At 37.5% G+C, this 20,458-nt stretch overlaps 1 protein-coding gene across 4 annotated transcripts in view; it reads left to right on the plus strand.

Annotated features, from left to right (window-relative positions):
- cdk14 (cyclin-dependent kinase 14) overlaps window positions 1-20,458 on the plus strand; it is an 891,964-nt gene that overhangs the window by 691,140 nt on the left and 180,366 nt on the right. For all 4 annotated transcript variants that reach the window (XM_039736967.1, XM_039736966.1, XM_039736968.1 and 1 more), the window contains one exon: window positions 13,884-14,027. In XM_039736967.1, coding sequence (XP_039592901.1) covers window positions 13,884-13,993 — 110 coding nt within the window. In that variant the 3' untranslated portion in view covers window positions 13,994-14,027. The remainder of the gene's footprint in view (window positions 1-13,883; window positions 14,028-20,458) is intronic.

A 20,458-nucleotide genomic window follows, 5' to 3' on the forward strand; every position in this document is an offset into this window, starting at 1 on the left:
GAAGACAGTGTAAAAAAAACCCGTGCATGCAGTGTGTCAGGTCTCAGATAAAGAAGAAGACGAGCTGTTTATTGATGCAGTAAGAAACGAATCGATGAATGAAACCTGTCATCTTTACAACGATTGACAAACACGGAATGTAACTTGAACACAACACATCCTACAAATACGAACCTGATTGAAAGAAATAATGATAATCAAATCCTTGATGACAGCAACACTCAGTAACACTCACAAAACAAATACTGTATATTGACAGTCATGTTACGTTATTTTTAAAATGTTCCCTTTTCTTTTCTAGCTTTTTAACACACTACTTCTCGCTGATACGCTGGTATATATATATGTATATATATATAACCCGATCTACATACTCGAATAATGGATACTTTATTCGCCATCAGTGATTGTTTTGGTAAAGCCATACTCAGTGTATTCATTAGATGAACGGTAAAAAAGTAAGGGCAAGGGGAGGATGACTTATTGAGGCATGCAGGCTGTAGTGCGCGTCAACTCTATCTGAATTGCGCGATCACATTTGAAAAATATATCTTTTCAAGTTCTATTTAGTCCATATGTGTCAAACTCAAGGGCGGGCCACATCCGCCCGGCGTAATTATATCCGCCCGAGATCATTTTATATACTGTATTATTGTTATTAAAGCCCGGTATATGAAGCGCTGGTAACACAATAAACTACAGATCCCATAATGCAGCGCTTCAGCTGCCTTGCCGAACAGTTACCGTTAATCAAGTCTACCTTAAGATGCTGCAAGTTATTGCGAAGCTAGCTCACACGATGCTGAAGAGAAAAGTTGATTCTGAAAATAGAGCCTTTAAAACCGATGGGAGGCTGAGTATATGTTTACTGAACCCGTGTGTCTCATTTGTGGAGCTAATGTGGCTGTAATTACAGAATTTAATCTAAGACGGCACTATAAAACAAAACATCAGGGTAACCTGAAAGACCTGAATGCAATGCAGAAGATACAGAAAGCAGAAGAATTAAATAAGAATCTGACACTTCAGCGGACGTTTTTACCCGTGCACAATCACAAAGTGATTTCAATTGAGGCTGCTTTTATGGGAGACACAACCACTTGCCCCACTTTCCCTATTACCAAGTAATGTTAAACCAAGTCGTCACTACGGTGTTCCCAAACACGCACTTTGCTGATAAACTGAGCGCACTGAGTTTGCACGGCGCTTTGGTGACTTTGAAGAACAAAAAGTCCGTCTACATGCGGCTCGAACCTTGTGCATGTTTGGTAGCACATATCTGTGTGAGAAGCTCTTCTCAGTGATAAAGACTAACAAAACAGCACACAGGAGTCGCCTCACTGATGAGCACCTGCAATCCATCCTGAGAATCTCCACAACACAGAACCTCACACCAAACAGAAACGAACCTGTTGCCAAAAAGATGCCAGGCGTCCAGCTCTAAAATGACATATGAGCAAAGACAACTGAATGATTTGATTTGTTATTGCTGAAAGGAACACATTTTATTTATATTTCCAGGTTTTGTTATGCAGCATGTTCATATTTGAATTTGTATAATTTTGACAGGATATATTTTTATGGAGAGCAAAATCTTTTGGGATATTTAAAATCTAAGTTTATTTTTATAAAATATAAAATTACATAAGAGTAAAGAAATTTGAATGTTTGTTCTTTTAATGTTTACTTTATTTCTAACTTGTATAATTTAGACAGGATATATTTTTATGGAGAGCAAAATATTATAAGTTGTTTAAGGTTTGAGTTGATTTATTCAGGAATAATATTCCTGTCTGTTTTTACCATTCCTACCAAAGATATTTCTGTCGACTAAATAAAAATTCCTTCTATTTAAAATTTAAATAGAACTTGAACAAATACGATAGTTCATAATATCCACGCAGACTTGCACGTAAGAGCGGAGTCATCCGTTTTAACAAGCAGCGTATTGCACTGATCTGAAATAGCTGTGTGTGTATATATGTAGATATGTATGTATATGTATATATATGTTTATATATGTGTGTGTGTATGTATATATATATGTATTTGTGTGTATATATGTGTGTGTATGTATGTATGTGTGTATGTATATATATGTGTATATGTATAGATATGTATATATATATGTTTGTGTGTGTGTGTAAATATATATATATATTTATATTTATATTTATATATATATATATATATATATATGACAACAACACTCATCACTCACAACAGTGACAAAACAATAACATTGACTATCATGTTACGTTATTTTCAAAATGTTTCCTTTTCCTTTTCATTGCTTCTTTAACACACTACTTCTCTCATGAAGCTGGTATTTTGCTAGTATATATATATATGCCAGCAACACTCATGACAATGACAAAACAATTACATTGTCAATCATGTTACGTTATTATTAAAATGTTTCCTTTTCTTTTTACTTCTCCGCTGCCAATCGCAGGTATTTTACTATATATATATATATATATAATATAAATAGATAGATATGACAACAACACTCATATCAATGACAAAACAATTACATTAACAATCATCTTACGTTATTTTTAAAATGTTTGCTTTTCTTTTTCATAACTTCTTTAACACACTACTTCTCCGCTGCGAAGCGCGGGTATTCTGCTAGTATGGGATATAACACACACACACAAAAATATATATATACCTATATATACTATATATATACACTATACACTCACCAAATATATATATACATATACATATACAGTCATATGAAAAAGTTTGCCTGCATAATAATTTACTCTACTTTCAACAAAAAAGATAACAGTGATATGTCTTTCATTTCCTAGGAACATCTGAATACTGGGGTGCTTTCTTAACAAAGATTTTTAGTGAAGCCATATTTAGTTGTATGAAATTAAATCAAATGTGAAAAACTGGCTATGCAAAAATTTGGGTCCCCTTGTAATTTTGCTTATTTGAATGCATGTAACTGCTCAATACTGATTACTTGCAACACCAAATTGATTGGATTAGCTCGTTAAGCCTTGAACGTCATAGACAGGTGTGTCCAATCATGAGAAAAGGTATTTAAGGTGGTCAATTGCAAGTTGTGCTTCCCTTTGACTCTCCTCTGAAGAGTGACAGCATGGGAACCCCAAAGCAACTCTCAAAAGATCTGAAAACAAAGATTGTTCAGTATCATGGTTTAGGGGAAGGCTATAAAAAAGCTGTCTCAGAGGTTAAAACTGTCAGTTTGAACTGTAAGGAATGTAACAACACGGTTTGCTGTTAAACCCAGGTCTGGCAAGCCAAGAAAAATACAGGAGTGGTATATGCATAGGATTGTGAGAATGGTTACAGACAACCCACAGATCACCTCCAAAGACCTGCAAGAACATCTTGCTGCAGATGGTGTATCTGTACATTGTTCTACCATTCAGCACAATTTGCACAAAGAATATCTGTATGGCAGAGTGATGAGAAAGAAGCCCTTTCTGCACTCACGCCACAAACAGAGTCGCTTGTTGTATGCAAATGCTCATTTAGACAAGCCAGATTCATTTTGGAACAAAGCACTTTGGACTGATGAGACAAAAATGTAGTTATTTGGTCATAACAAAAAGCGCTTTGCATGGTGGAAGAAGAACACCGCATTCCAAGAAAAACATCTGCTACCTACTGTCAAATTTGGTGGAGATTCCATCATGCTGTGGGCCTGTGTGGCTAGTTCATGGACTAGGGCCCTTGTCAAAGTCATGGGTTGAATGAATTCAACCCAGTATCAACAAATTCTTCAAGATAATGTTCAAGCATCAGTCACAAAGTTGAAGATATGCAGGGGTTGAATATTCCAACAAGACAATGGCCCAAAACACAGTTTAAAATCTACAAAGGCATTCATGCAGTGGAAGAAGTACAATGTTCTGTAATGGCCGTCACAGTCCCCTGACTTGAATATCATCAAAATCTATGGGATGATTTGAAGCAAGCTGTCCATGCTCGGCAGCCATTAAATTTAACTGAATTGGAGAGATTTTGTACAGAGGAATGGTCAAAAACACCTCCATCCAAAATCCAGACACTCATCAAAGGCTATAAGAGGGGTCTTGAAGCTGTTATAGTTGCAAAAGGATGCTCAATTAAGTATTGATGTAATATCTCTGTTGGGGCGCCCAAATTTATGCACCTTTCTAATTTTGTTATGATGCATATTGCATACTTTCTTTTAATCCAATAAACTTAATGTCCCTGCTGAAATACTACTGTTTCCATAAGGCATGTCATATTAAAAGGAAGTTGCTACTTTGAAAGCTCAGCCAATGATAAACAAAAATCCAAAGAATTAAGAGGGGTTCCCAAACTATTTCATATGACTGTATAAGAGGAGACCCAAAAATTCCCAGCATTTATTTATTCACCTTCAGAATACTCTCCTTGAGATGCAATATACTTGTCCTCAGCTTCACCCATTCCTAGAAACATTTCCTATATTCATCTTTTGTTATCATGACCACGGCCTCCTCACAGAAGTGATATCTGGCAAATACAGAGGTTGCAAAGCAAAAACCACATTGTTTTTGGTCAAAAATTCTGTTGGTCTGGCATGATGTGTGCAGGTGCATTGTCATACTGCTAAATCCAGTTTTACGTGTGTCACTTCTATGTGCATTTTTTACTTGATGCTTTCCTGCAACCACCTCAGCAGTTCAATGTAATATTCATCCTCATATCTATCTATCTATCTATCTATCTATCTATCTATCTATCTATCTATCTATCTATCTATCTATCTATCTATCTATCTATCTATCTATCTATCTATCTATCTATCTATCTCCTCTGAATTGCTTCATTTCTTTCCTGTAATGGCACCCAAATAGAAGTGAAATGTGAAGTGAGTGAGCCAACAAACGACCAACTAAGTCAGGGCCTGAAACTCCAGCCAATTTCACGGGTGGCTGCCCCAAATCTTTATGATGTCTGTGTTGCATTATTATCACTATATATATATGTTGTAGCAGATAGAGGTGTGGTCCACCTCTAACACCCTCAGGTACCACTCTGAACACCAGGTGAAAGTATAATAACTATTCTTTTTATTATTATACAGTGCACAAAGCACCCTCCACTCTACACTCATAAACCACAAATAAACCAACCACAACAACACTATTCTCTTTCCTCCTCGCCCAGACACTTCGCCTTCCAACCTCCCAGCTCAGCTCACTGTCTGGGCTTTCCCACAATCCTTTTATACACCCTGACCCGGAGGTGTACCTTTCCAATCAGTCCACGGTTCCTTATTCCTTCCGGGTCAGGGTAAACAGTCCTTTTCTTCACCCTGGGAGCACATCATTTCTTCCTGTCACATGACTATGACGTACTCCCGGGTTATAGGGCACATGCAAGCCTACGAGCCCCCCCTACAGCAACGCCTGGCGGCCCCCAAGGTATCCAGCAGGGCTGTGTATAAACACTACATAGTCCATGATGCCCTGCTGGAACTCAGGGCATAATCATGCTGTCGGGAGAGCTCCTCCTGGTGGCCTGGGGGTGAGGGCCGGAGTAAAATGCCGGCAATCCACCACAATGTGTGTATATATATATATATATATATATATATATATATATATATATGATGCAAAGTTGACTGATTCATTCAGTCACTCACCACTCACTCATTAACAAAAACACTATTTGCTGTTCAATAAAAGACTAGTGGGTATCCACTAAGAAAGGACATTTAAAGATATCAGTATTTTGGGAGTAAAAGAACACCCTACAATCGAAAAACTAAGTACCCCAAAATTTCAAAGATTCTTTGACTGATTTGATTGAAATTTGGTGATGTTATAGAAAAAAGAAAATTTGCTGACATGTTTTTTATTTGTCGATATTTATTAATATTATTCTGACTTACATGGCTCTGCTCTGCACTTAGAGGTGGCTATAAGCAAACAAATGATGCAGCAGAGGAGACTGACAGTTAGACTAACCTGAAGGAAGATGCAAAACTCAATGGTTAGAAAATACACTATAATCCTTCAGTGCTGGTGCCAGGCAATGTGGCTATGCCTGCAGATGTCCGGGGGAGAGAAGCAGAGGTGGAAGTAGTGTCCTCGGATTCAAGACAAGGGAGACAGAGACCATAAGTTTAAGCTTAATGTGTCCTCCACAGGCTACTTATTGTAATATATATTCTCATCTACTGCCTTTGAAAGGGGACCCCAACCTGCCGCCAAGATTGTTTACTTTTACACACACATCTTCTTACTTTGAACCAGGATGCCTCACTTCCCCTCTCCACTGCCTTCCAAAATTTTTTACATGTACATTCACGTCTGCGAACTTTAAAGGGAGACCACCGAGCATTTATAGAGCCTCCAAAACGAAACTATTTCCTTCGACTTCAAGCATTACAGAATGATGATTGCAGTTTTATAAATTGATGGACTTGTTAATAAAGACTTTCCCCATGAAGACACTATTAATAGCAATATTACACTGACCTTCTGAGGCATCTGCAGGAAAGCATCAGGATAAAATTGTCTGGATCAGTGGTGCACAGAAATTTTGCACCATGGCAGCACACCTTGAAAACAATGTGGTTGTTACTTTTCACCCCTGAGTTTGCCAAATTTCACCTGTCACTTCTTTTTGTGTCCACAATTAGAATTGAGACTGAAGGGGAGACAAATTGGTACTGTGTTAGCAATCTAGGAAAAAAATTACAGGAGGCTCTAGAATCAGTAACAAACGATAACTAGAGGAAGTATTTCTTAAATGCTGGGACAAATATATTGCATCTGAAGGGGATTATTTTGACAGTGATGGAAAGGGAATTGCCGTCAATTGTATAATAAGGGTCTTTTTTTTAAAACAGTTCCAGGAATTACATAATTAATTCATACTATATAAGCGTCATAGTTATGTAATGGGTATTTACTAGTGTTTGCCAAAGCATTTTTTGCAGTGAATATACTGTTTTCACCAGTGACCTTGCTCACCAAATATTCTCCTGTAAATTCACCTCATGATGCTTTGCAAGGTCAGCATGACATCATAGAGCTCTAACAGTCATAATCAGAACTTCCATGCAGGTGTTCTGTAAGATCCCTACCAAGCTGCTATGATATATGATGTCATGACCTGACCAGTATCCCAGTCTTCCACCCTGCTTGCATTTAAAAAAAAATCTTTGCTGTATTTTTATTTGAGGGGTGCACTAGCAAACCATACTAAGATTATTCAGAGTATATGGCACCAGATGTATCACGATGATCTCTGTGTGATTTGCTTGTATAATTAGCCATATGCTGAAGCTATGATGCAAAACAAGCCTTACACCCCCCACCCTTCCTAAGAAAGAAAACACGGATGACCTTGTGAAATAGTAATAATAACAAAAGATTTATTACTGTTCAAAGCCATTTCTGTCTTCTTCACGAAAGAAAATATTGCAAAGTATCTGCACAGAATAACAACAAAGCCACTATTTCCAACAATGTATTGAGCCAATTCCCACACCATCGTTTCATGGCATGGCTAATGTGTGTACTCTGGAACTGCATGAATACAATTATATGATTTTTTTTTACTTATTGGTAGTTTTTGGCCATTTCTTGTATTTTGTTTGTAGTTAAAGTTTTATCTGTGTCTTTTGTTGCATGAGGCATGGTGGTATGCAGTAGTTAGCACTGCTGCCTTAATGCTCTTTCAGATCACATTTTTGGTCACAATAAGCATAGACGCTTCTGTGGTACTCAGGGACAATTACAGCATCACTGCACCATTATAGGCCAGCCAAAACTACTTCATTTCCTCCTTCTCCATTGACTTTAATGCATTGCTTGGAGTTTGGTGAAGTTCCTGAACATCTGACATGATTTCACCGAACTCATGGAGAAGTGAACTCCATTTGTTTTGCTTGTCACTAGTATTTATGTACCAGAATCACAACACAAAATTCTAAGTCATCTAATATGTAAAAGATCTGTCCACTTTATACTCTGTCTCCATTCAGATTATTTAATATGCTGACACATTATTGAGCTTTGTTGTGTAAAGTGAGCCAAGAAGTATAGCAGATATGTTACCTTCTGCTGTGTTTTTATGTGAAGTAAGTAGTTGCCAATATCTGAAATTCTTTTTTCATTGCATTTACTCTTAAGCAGTCATTTAGTCATTTTAGCCGAGGATTGTAAAATTTCATATCGATAGTTTTGGCATTACTACTCTTTTACCCAATTGTTTAAAAAAAAAATCTAATTTATTTGTTCCCCTCAAAAACTCAAGTTTATTACAGTGACAGTCTCTCGATGTACTTCACTGTCACAAACGGCCTTGTGAATACTGTTGCCAGAGTACCAACTAGGCTCCCTTTGTCTGACTCAATATTCCTCTCAAGCTTATGAATTACACTGTCGTGACTAGAACCTTGCTATTGTAGGATGTGTTCCCCATTTTAGGCTGAAAGCAGACTGTTTTCTTTGCGATAAATTCTGTTTCCCATGAGATATTTCCAAGCTTTCTTATGCATCTTTTTTAATATGTTTCAACTTAGCCAAGGTCCTCGTGTTACCTTCATATACTGTGATGCCTCCACATAGCTCACTCCAGGATTCATCTTGTTCATGGACATATTACTGTCTAAATAACTAGGTAAACATACTTTCTTCTTTGAGGTCACCACATACATCAAAAAAGACTGATCAATCATATGTTATACCAACTGGGTGTATGTTGTCTGTTGTCTACAGATTTCAGTTATTGTTCATAATGCCTTAAAGTTTAAATTACACATTTTAGCAGCTGTTTAAATCTCATTTTACCTTGTACATAATATTTTTAAGAGCCTGCCTCAGATGCAGAAATACTTGCCATTCCTCCTTTACTTCTTGCTTGAATTACTGCAGCTGTGTCTTCAATCATCTTCATATAAGAAAAATAAACACACTACAATTTGTCCATATTGTCAGCATTAGTCTGACTCTTCACAAATACCATGACCATATAAGCCCTTTGTTGGCCAAGATGCCTGTCCATTACAGAGTCAATCTTTAAAGCCTCGCTCTTTAGATATAATGCTCTGAAAAGGATCACCTTAGTGTCTCCATTGCTTGCCCCATATACAGTATATTATTCTGGTACTGTATGTGAGAGCTTCTGAAGCTTAATGTACTTTGAGTGATTTAGAAAACTTTATTGCCATTTTCTCAGTCAACTTTTACTGAGCCTTCTTATAGCCTATTAAATGGAAATAACCATTTCTTAAACTCTGTCGGAATGATTATTAAAATCCACAGTGAACTGTTAATGTATTACTTTTGTATATTATCCATCTATTATCCAACCTGCTATATCCTAACTACAGGGTCACGGGGGTCTGCTGGAGCCAAGCCCAGACAACACAGGGTGCAAGGCAGGAAGCAAAACCCAGGCAGGGCGCCAGCCCACCGCAGCTTTTGTATATTAGTTTGTAAATTTTATTTCTAAACACTATTGTGGTCTGGGTTTTGTTTTTAATTTTCTGCAGCTGTTCCTTGGTCGGGCGGCATGGTGACGCAGTGGTAGCACTGCTGCCTCCCAGTTAGGAGACCTGGGTTCGCTTCCCTGGTCCTCCCTGTGTGGAGTTTGCATGTTCTCCCTGTGTCACGTGTGGGTTACCTCTGAGTACTCCGGTTTCCTCCCACAGTCCAAAGACATGCAGGTTAGGTACACTGGCGATTCTAAATTGTCCTTGATGTGTGTGTGCCCTGTGGTGGGCTGGCACCCTGCCTGGGGTTTGTTTTACTGCCTTGCGCCCTGTGTTGGCTGGGATTGGCTCCAGTAGACCCCCATAACCCTGTAATTAGGATATTATGGGTTGGATAATGGATGGAGGGCAGCACAGTGGTGCAGTGGGTAGCGCTGCTGCCTAACAGTTAGGAGACCTAGGTTCACTTCCTGGGTCCTCCCTGCGTGGAGTTTGCATGTTCTCCCTGTGTCTGCGTGGGTTTCCACCGGGTACTCCGGTGTCCTCCCACAGTCCAAAGACATGCAGGTTAGGTGCATTGGCGATTCTAAATTGTCCCGTGTGTGTGCTTGGGTTGTGTGTGTGTGTCTGTGTGCCCTGCCCGGGGTTTGTTTCCTGCCTTGCGCCCTGGCTGGGATTGGCTCCAGCAGACCCCTGTGACCTAGTAGTTAGGATATAGCGGGTTGGATGGATGGATAATCGATGGATGGGTGGGATATTCCTTGGTCAACAAAATTAACTAAAACATGATTTTGGGGATTTTCACAACTAAGGTGTCTAGTGGTAATGTTTCTTTTTTTTCCATTTTAAATTCTTTATTATCATAAAATAAATTGAAACCTCCAACTAAATCATTTATTTTTTGAGTGGGTGCCACCATTTTGAGACATTTGCTGCCTCTGGTTTCAATGTTATTGCTAGGAAGGATGACTGGATGTGTGTGATATGTAACATCATTACTTTGAAGAACGTATGGACATGAAATATATTAAGCCCATTTGTTTAGTTAATAGCTCAGATATCTCAGCATCTCATCCAGATACTTCTTAAAGGTTGTCACGGTTTCTGCTTCAACTACAGGTCTCTCTGGTTTGGTTCAGAGTCCCACAATTCTCTGTCTTAAATGCACTGATGTCCTTGAGTATGTGATTTACTCTTAAGCTGAAAGAATTCTGCAGTATCTACTTTATCAATTCTTTGAGAATTTTAAATACCTGGATTAGGTCCCCACTCAGTCTCCTCTGCTCGAGACTAAACAGGTTTAATTCTATGAGTCTGTCAGAGTAGGACATGTTCTTAAGTCCTGGGATACACCTGGATTGCTATCCTCTACACACCTTCAACTGCATTATATAGTCTATGTATAACATTTCGAGATGTATATTTAGAAGATTTTACAATATAACAATATTTTATGTGCCTTTTTATTAATTTCTGCACATTGTTGAGACAAATAAAATATGTGTCAACATAAACCCCTAAATCTTTTTTAGTGTTTGTTTCCTTTAGGACGATGCCACCCATCTTGCATGTGTAATTGGCGTTCTTATTGCACACATGTAACATTTTTGGTATTTTCCAAGTGTTCACTCAGTTCTGAAGCTTGTCCTTGTTTTTTTGGAATTCTTTGTGTTGCCTCCTCAGTGTCTGCCATTCTTCCAATTTTAGTATCATCTGCGCGTTTCAGAGGTTTACTCACTATACCAGTATAAATGTCAAGAATATAAATCGGAAACATTAATGGTTCAAGGACTTGGAAAAAGTTGACAGAATAAAGTTCAGCATCTTGCACTTTCTTGTTATGGATATGCTCTAAAAAGATTTCATTGCACGTACTGTATTTCAATTACTGAACTAGGCTGATGCTTCTTTTTTTGTTTGTTCTGACTTTGGTTTTCAGATTATATTTTGTTTTGATATCCAATCTATTGAATTCCCGTTTTGTTATCATTATTAGTTTTGCCAATCAGTATTCCAGTTATCTCAGCCTTTATTAAAACCTTTCTTACACTTGCAATAAATGACAGAATTCCTTATTATAATTAATCTTAATATTCTCAAGAATGCTTAATCCAATTCAAAGGTCCAGGGCCTATCACAGCAGCACTTGGCACAAGACAGAAGACAGAAAACAGCCATAGTAAAGTGAATGTCATCAAACAACCTAGTTGTGCAAACACCCACACGGGGCCAATTTGAAATTGCTAATTAACCTGGCACACACATGTTTGAGGATTTAAGAAAAAAACAGACCAAAACGCATATAAGCATGACTACATCATGCAAACCAGACAGAGGAGTGACATATAATAGAAAGTAGGTCTGATAAAGTCATTGCTTTAAAAGAAGATCTGGTGACTAGATCTTCTCCAAGTGCTAAGGTGTATAATTAGGTACTGCTAGTGTTTATATTGCTTCCTGAAAGTACCTACTCTGAGAGTACCACAGTGAGAGAGAGCGAGAGAGAGAAAGGTCATGGGGACCTGTGAAACATTAGTAGAATTGTAATATGTCAAGAAAAGGATCCTGCCTGGGAGCTGTGCTACATTATGGATGTTAGCTACCAAGAGTAACTGGCCTTTAAATTGTGAATTGAGGGTTTAGAGGCGCAGGAGTACCTGGGACCATTAAAGGGAACTCTTAATGTGAAGCCTTATGACACTCAGAGTGTTTTCCTAACACTGGAAGTAGCCCCTTGGTCGAGTATTAACACCATTTCTATCCAGTGGCTCTTTGAGCTTGTTTTCGGGTTTTAAGATGGAGGGTCAGATAGCAAGCAGGTACTGTAGTCAGAGGGATACAGAAATTAGTAATAGAGAATGACAGAGTTTGAGAAGTTGGTAGGGGAGAGTTTTGTGTTGGAGATGCTGTTGTCTTAAACAGTGTTCAAATGGTTAAGCCTTCCTACCTGATAAGTAAGGACAATGAGGCCTAGAGGGTATTTTTTGTCTAAGTTGCAAATCTTATCACCACTCCCCCTTTTGTGTTCTACATTAATAAAAATAAAATTCATGCTTGTGTTAACTATCCATATGCAAAGCAGATTTTAACCTATGTTACCTTCATTTTGCTATTTGTGTAACTAACAGAAACTGCACTTTATGAAATAAAACTCTGCTTCTGTCTTTACTGTTGCACTGGGTTTTGTCCATAATGCACATAACATACAGCTTATAGCTATAACTTTCTTTTTACGTCCTTCAGCAGCTGAGTCATAGTAGCTTACACTAAATGCATCCTTCCATTTTTCAGATGTGATTAGCATACAGTAATTTATGGTCATTGGGTAGCATCAGGTACTGTATATGAGAGGAGACACCAGTGGACAGGGCCTCAGTCCATCACAGAATATTCACACTGGAGAAAAAGCAATAATCCCAATTAGCCCACTTGTACCTTTTTAGTATTTATTTGTGTTTGATCTCTCTATCTATCTATCTATCTATCTATCTATCTATCTATCTATCTATCTATCTATCTATCTATCTATCTATCTATCTATCTATCTATCTATCTATCTATCTATCTATCTCAGTGCTAATCCATTTAACTACTATGAGTCTATAACCTATTTTGGCATTGGGACTCACACTTACACAAGGCCAGTTTGGGTGACACAAGTGTTTTTAGGATGTAGGAATAGAACCAGAGTTTCTAGACGAATAAAACACATGGAGACAGGTAGAACATGGAAACGCAACACAGACAGCAACCAGCTGTCACCGCTTTTGACTCCAAGACGCTAGTTCAGTGAAACAGCAATGCTAACAACTACACATTGTCCCACATACTTTAAAATGCGCTAAGATGCATGTTTTAAGGGTGTGGGCAAAAATGGAGCACAAACACATACAAATGTGAAGAGAACTTTCACTTGCTGAAGTAATTTCAAGGTTAAAAGATTAACATTAACAAACAAATATTTTTTATAGATAGTGATATCCATCCATCCATTATCCAACCCGCTATATCCTAATGACAGGGTCACAGGGGTCTGCTGGAGCCAATCCCAGCCAACACAGAGAACAAGGCAGGAAACAAACCCAGGGCAGGGTGCCAGCCCAATGCAGAGATAGTGATATATCTTCTGTCATCAATGTTAGATATGTTTTCCATTCTTTAAACAGTTTTGTAAAATCTACTTTTCTGATTATAGAAATTTTGTGACATTATAGAACATACAATAATAAATCACTAAAAAAGACCGATGAATAAAATGCACCTTGTGCCAAGTCCTGTAAAATGCATGAATTCAACTTTTTCCTTCAATTCAGACATTCTGTTTTGATTTTTGCCTTTTCTTCTGCTTATCATGTTAGAAAAGTTTCAACGTATTCAGTGAGATGTAAAGAACAACTAAAATAACTGTTGTGCTTGTCTTTCTTTCTTTTAGTGTCATCTGTATTTACTGTTCCCAATATCAAGTTGCTTCCTGAAACAGAAGACAGTGTCAGGGTCTGTGGGAAAACCAACAGTAAAGGTCTGACCAACAGCAAGCACTAACAGCCTAAGGGATCTTATCAGGGCAGGAACATAGGTAAGAAAACTGCGTCATTTTGTGTTGGGTCGACGGCTTTATGAAGCACATTAAGTCAATGTGTTAATGTGCAGTACTTGCTTATCAGTATTGTAATAAAAAGATTGCTCTATGAATGTGTATATTTTTGTGCGCACTTCTGTGTTGTAGCTACTCGATCAACCTCCCTGTGGCATGCTGATGGTTTTAGCTTGTCTAATGCACATAGTAAGGCAGATTTAAAAGGTCCTTTTCATTTTCTGCCTGTCCGATTAGATAATTTGTATGGCTTGTACACTTTTTGTTTTGTTTAATAAATCAATCCTGCTCTCCAGAATAATACGGTACTTGAATTCAGCACCAGCTGGGTTTTATAAGCAGCTGTTTTACTTGATGTTTTCTTCAGTTGAGTAAACACATTTAGTGCCACTATTCTGTCTTCCTTACATTCTTATGCAAATGACTGAAGGTAACTAAGGAAAAATAAGGCTGTTGACAACATTTCTTGCCATAGTTCTAGCAAAATGAAGTGTCCTATTCAGGGACTTTTTAATTAAGTAGATAATAGAACTAAATTTGCATAAAATTACTTGAATGAAAAGGCTAATCAAAGATTTCAACACACAGCTGCAAATAATTTTGGTTTTAAAGTCCGGTAATAATAGCACTGAGTGAAGTTAAAATGACTACATCAAGGTGAGGATTATATTTTTTAAATTACTGGCAGGTGTACAAAGAGATTTATTGAGTTTTTCCGTCTTGGGGGCATTTATAAGGACACCCCCCCACATCCCTAATTCACATTCACTAATGCACTGTTAAAGTGATGTCAGTGGCTCCCACTGTGTTGATGTTAGAATGAAGGATTTAGAGGGATAGCTTCGCCAAGGAGACCTAATTAAAAAGATTACAGTCTTTTTGGAGGGAGAGTTCAGGGCACCACTGCGGTTATAGCTCTGTGTAATGATGTATACCTTGGAGTTAGATGTCATATTTGAGTCGATTTTTAAGGGTGAGGGTGTTGTGACATGACTTGTCTGCCTGTAAATGGCCCTGTCAATCCATCTAGGGGTTAATCAAGAAAGATGACAATTCCAAATTTTAATACATTAACCGTAGAAATGTGTTTGACAATCACTGTGTGTTGCTTCTGAGGATAAATGTTTTTTTTGGAGCCTTAGAAGTGCAGACATGAAATCAGTATGTCATTGTTAAGTAGGAGCAATTTTTTCTTTTAAGCTATATTTTTACGGCTAAAATGAGAAAACCATTTAGCTTATTTTTGTGACAATTCACTACAACAAGGAGTATTTCATTTTCATTCTGTCCGGGGGCAAATGCATTCATGTGCAATGAAAGAGGTCATAGGCTTCTCCACAGCACCTTTATGCAGCATTTGATACTTAAGTATTTTTTTCATAGAATTTTGCCTATTACAGTATATTTATACAATCATTTTAGGAAAATTATAGACATGTGAAATAAAAAATGCAATATGATACATACTTGTTTGAAATATAGTATGTTTAAAAGTCTGTATGGAAAATACATATATATGGTACGATAGATAGATAGATAGATAGATAGATAGATAGATAGATAGATAGATAGATAGATAGATAGATAGATAGATAGATAGATAGATAGATAGATAATGAAACTTCTTTAAACCACAAGAATTCTAGTTATAGACTCAACTCTGCCTCAGTGTGTGAATCTGAGTGAATCACTTGTGCTCCAAATTTATAAAATACTTGTAATCATTTGTAATTTATCTTTTTTTGCTTGTTTCCCTCAATTGAGGCCAAATATAAAAAAATATATATATTTTTTATTTTGATTGCTTTATTACTACTTAGATAATTTGCATTCCATAAGTTACTTTAGTGTATGCTTAGTATGACATACAGTAAATATTGCATATTTATGTCATACTAAAAAGAAGAACTCTATTTTAATGTTCTGTTTTTGTGTTCAGCTATGCAAAACAAATAAGCCAAATGCAGGAAAAAACAACTCTATACAGAATAAAAAATCATAATAGGCTTTCCTTTTAAATAATAGATTTGGTGTGTTAATTAAATGCATATGTACTCATCTGACAGTGGAATGCCAAATGTCCAACTCCAGAGAAGTTTGAGCTGTGGATGAATCTACCAGGACCAATGTGTGTTTTATTGTATTATTTATATTAGGGTTGCAGCCAAACAGGGCCTGCACGAAATTCCCAGCAGACTGCTTTTGTGCTCGGCTCTTGCTTTCAGAACAACCTGTATAAAGCCTCTATAAAAGGCTGTCTGAGCTGAAGTGGGCTGATAGCCTCCATAGAAGCCTGAATACACCAAGCACAATGTCATAATAACAATGATCAGAGCAAGCGCAAAGGGAGCTAAAAGATGTCCCTATTTAACTCTGGCTGGTCAGTCCTCATTTGAAAACCGCTCTGATTTCTCGTAACTCTTTATCTACAGAAATGAAGTCCCAGAAAAGGGGAGCATTTTCCAACAGCTTAAACAAATCAAAAAGTTTTGTGTGACTACGTAGTCTCTTGTAAAAATTTGATACAAGCATTTGAAAAACAGAAAAAAATATTCATCACCATATTATTTTCTCATTGTAATAGCAACCATTTTTTAGTCTCCTATGTGTGAATTGTCTATTAGCACATTTTACAATTAGTGGATGTATGTTAACAGGCTTTTGAGAAGTAAATGGGGCCCCTGGAAAGGATTTATAGCTGTGTTGTAAGTTCAGTGCTGTGGAGACACTTTTGTTCTTTAGTGTCGTGGAAGCGGGAGAGCGCTACTGCACTGCCTCAGCAAAACATCAGACGCTAACAAGGACAGAAGCGATACTTATTTAATTAAACAATCTGATCTGTGTCTGCTGTTTATCTCCACTCCTCAAAACAATTACTTGATTAAAGATATCTTTAGACAAAATGTAATATATTTTCCAAAACAGATTTCATAATTCGTTTAGCAGGCAGGTTTGTCATCTCAGAGCACTTGTATTCTTTTCTCCATTGCTAACATTATGCGTAGATTTGGTATGTTCTTCCCATGCTTAGACACTAGACACATAGTCCAAACATGTCACGCAGATTATCGAGTATAGGGTGTACCCACTGTGATGAATTGTTGTCTAATCTTGAGCTGGTCATTTCTTAAAGAAAAGCCCAATCAGTCATTCTCAAACCCTATAAGTCCAATTCAGAGTGTAATGGTTCTGGTCCATTTGGAACTTGCCAGTAACAGCCCATTGGAAAACCTGTGGTCTTTGTATTTTGCAAGGCATCAAATACCCAGAGCACCTCATCAATAATCAAAGTAATCAAAGTCTTGTCTTCTTAAATGTACAGTGCCTATAAAGTGTATTCACCTCTTGGAAGTTTTTACATTTTATTGTTATATAATATTGAATCACACTGGATTTGAATTGTTTTCTTTGTTGACCTTGATCAATAGAAGAAAAGACTCTTTAATATCGAAATGTAAGATCACTGCAAAGTGGTCTAAATTAATGACATCTATAAAATATATATAATTGATTGCATAAGTATTCAGTGAAGACACACCTAAATCATCACTGGTGCAGCCAGTTGGTTTTAGAAGTCAAACAATTAGTGCAAATGAAATCAACTGACTGCAGACAAAGGGGTTTCAATTGATTGACGTATAAATTGACCTTTCTGTTTGAAAGGTCCAGCTTATGGTGAGTCAGTATCATGGCCTAACTTAGACAATGAAGACACAAGAAACACTCCAAGCTACTCCATTGATAGATGATTTAAAAGCACAAGCCAGGGTATGAGAACAAAAAATACCCAAGTTACTGAGTATCCCTTGGAGTCCAGTTAAATCTCATTAAGAAATAGAAAGAGTATGGCACTGCTGTCAATCTGCCTAGAACAGGTCATCCACAAAATCGAAGAAGAAGACTAGTGAGGGAGGCCACCAACAGACCTATGATAATTTTGAAGGAGTTACAAGATACAGCGGTTAAGATTGGAGAGATGGTGTGTACAACAACTGTTGCCCTGGTGCTTCACTCTTTGGGAGAGTGGCAAAGAGAAATCTACTTAAAAAAAAAAAGCACGTGACATCCCAACTAGTGTTTGCCGGAAGGCGTATGGAAGACTGTGAAGTCAGCTGACAGAAGTTTGAACTTTTTGGCTCTCACACTTAACACCATTGCCTACTACACATTGTCAAAAACACACTATCCCCACCGTGAAACATGGTGATGGCAGCATCATGCTTCTCTATATGATGTTAGAGTGTAAAATGAAAGCAGCAAAATAAGGGGAAAACCTAATGCAGTCTGTAAGAAAGACACACCTTGAGAGAAGAATTGCTTTCCAGCTTGACAGCTACCCCAAGCATTAAGTCAAAGCTACACTGGAATGACTCAAAAATGACAAAGTTAATGTCCTTAAGTGACTGAGTCCATATCTCAGTCCAGTTGAGAATTTCTGGCTGGACTTATTTAAAAAAAGCCTGTTTACTCCCCATCCCCGTGCAGCCTGGTAGAGCTTGAGGAGATTTACTAAAAAAGAAGGGAGATAAACACCAGTGTCCAGATGTGCAAAGCTGATAGAGTCCTGTCCACGGAGACTCAAGACTGTCATGGCTACCAAAGGTGCATCTGCTAAATACTGGCTGCAAGGGAGTGAATACTTATGTGATCAAACGGTTTATGTTTTATATTTGCAATTAATTTAGATCAATTTGCAGACATCTGTTTTCCCATAGACATTGAAGAATCTTTATTTTTTGATCAATGTCAAAAAAATAACAAATTAAATCCACTGTGATTCAATGCTGCATAAGAATAAAATGTGAAAACTTCCAAAGGCATGAATATTTTGTTTAGGCCCTATGCATTTCTAGCTATACTAAAGCATAAATGATAGGTTACATTACAGGTGTTTCAATAAAACAATCTACTTTCTAGCACCTTCATAATTGTCATCAGTTCCTGTTTCATCTCACCCATAAAAGAAGAGTATTTGAAAGTTTGTGTCCATCTTGTAAGAGCATTCAAAAACATTCCACTGTTATTTTTTCTGTACTTTCCCCTTTAATTCTCTGCTTAACCTGAAGGAGTTACCAGCCTGTCCTCTCAGTATAGTGACCAGAACAGCACAATACACTCATCCACAGAATTTGAACCCTATCACAAATGCCTGCAAGACAAATACACCAAACTTAGACTTCCCTACTTTCTGATTTCAAGTTTGGATCACCTTCTACATATCCCTGTGCCAAGGACCATCCACAGTCTTCTTCTCTCCCGCCTCCTTAAGTATAGCGGATCTTTTTATATCATTAATAATCATCAAATTAGGTGACAGCCTATTCAATCCTTAATGCCTTCATAAAGGTAGACCATATTTATGGCGTGGCAGAGTCTACCCTGGCATCACTGGGCAAAAGACAGGAAACAGCTCTGGACAGGGCACCAGTCCATTACATGGTCCTTTCATACACCCCTTTCAGCTAATTCAGAGCTGGCCTGAACCCACTTAGGGAGGTGGGTGAAAATCCTTCATAGGAACTGGGAAAATGTGCAAATTTCACACAAGCAAGAACAGGGTGTGGGATTTGAACCCAATATTCTGGATCCATTTAGCATTTTTCTGGAAAGTTGAATATGTCAAACCTATGAAGGTAAAACAAATACATATAGCCTAGACAGGCCTTCACAAGCAAGTGTAGCTTGTACAAGATACCAACATTTACAGCTGGAAATAAGAAAGAGCAACACCACAAAGAGGAAACAAAAGCTACTTGTGAGTACAATTAAAATTAAAAGAGCAAAAAGAAACAATATCGACAGAGAGAGAGAAGGACGTGGCATGGGCTTAAAATCAAAACCATTCGTCAACTCAGTGTCAAAGGAGAAAAATCAGTTGAAGCATGAGAGGCTATAGCATATTGAAACATTTTATAGTTCATTCTAGAGAATTAGTACTGACAAAATAAGGCATGACTAGCGAGATGAGTCCTTGGCCTTCACCTTAACCTCACTGCCAGAACAAAGTAAAGAGTTGCACAGAGTAGACGCTTCAAAACTACAGTAATGAATGTTCCCCTAGAGCAGTGGCCTTCACTGATTATTTTCAAAGCAGCCACATTTGTCTATTATGTCTTATATCTGGGCTCTTCTTTATCAGAGGTTAGTTCATTTCATATGTTACCCTATAAGGTGAGTCTTGATTTCCCATTTCTAACATAATGTTATACTGTTACAAATATTTTTTTATATCTTACTTTTTTTATTAAGTGCTGTATATATTTCATATACAGGGAAAACTTTTGGCTCACTTCCTTGTGATTATTTTACTTGCTGTTTTCATGTTTCCGTTAAAATGTTCTTCCAGCCTGCATATGTGACTGCTGCTTTTAGGACTTCACATCCCTTCAAAAACACGCAATCAGAGGGGAAAA

Source organism: Polypterus senegalus, chromosome 15, assembly GCF_016835505.1.
Source record: "Polypterus senegalus isolate Bchr_013 chromosome 15, ASM1683550v1, whole genome shotgun sequence".
In the NCBI taxonomy this organism is placed as follows: Eukaryota; Metazoa; Chordata; class Cladistia; order Polypteriformes; family Polypteridae; genus Polypterus; species Polypterus senegalus.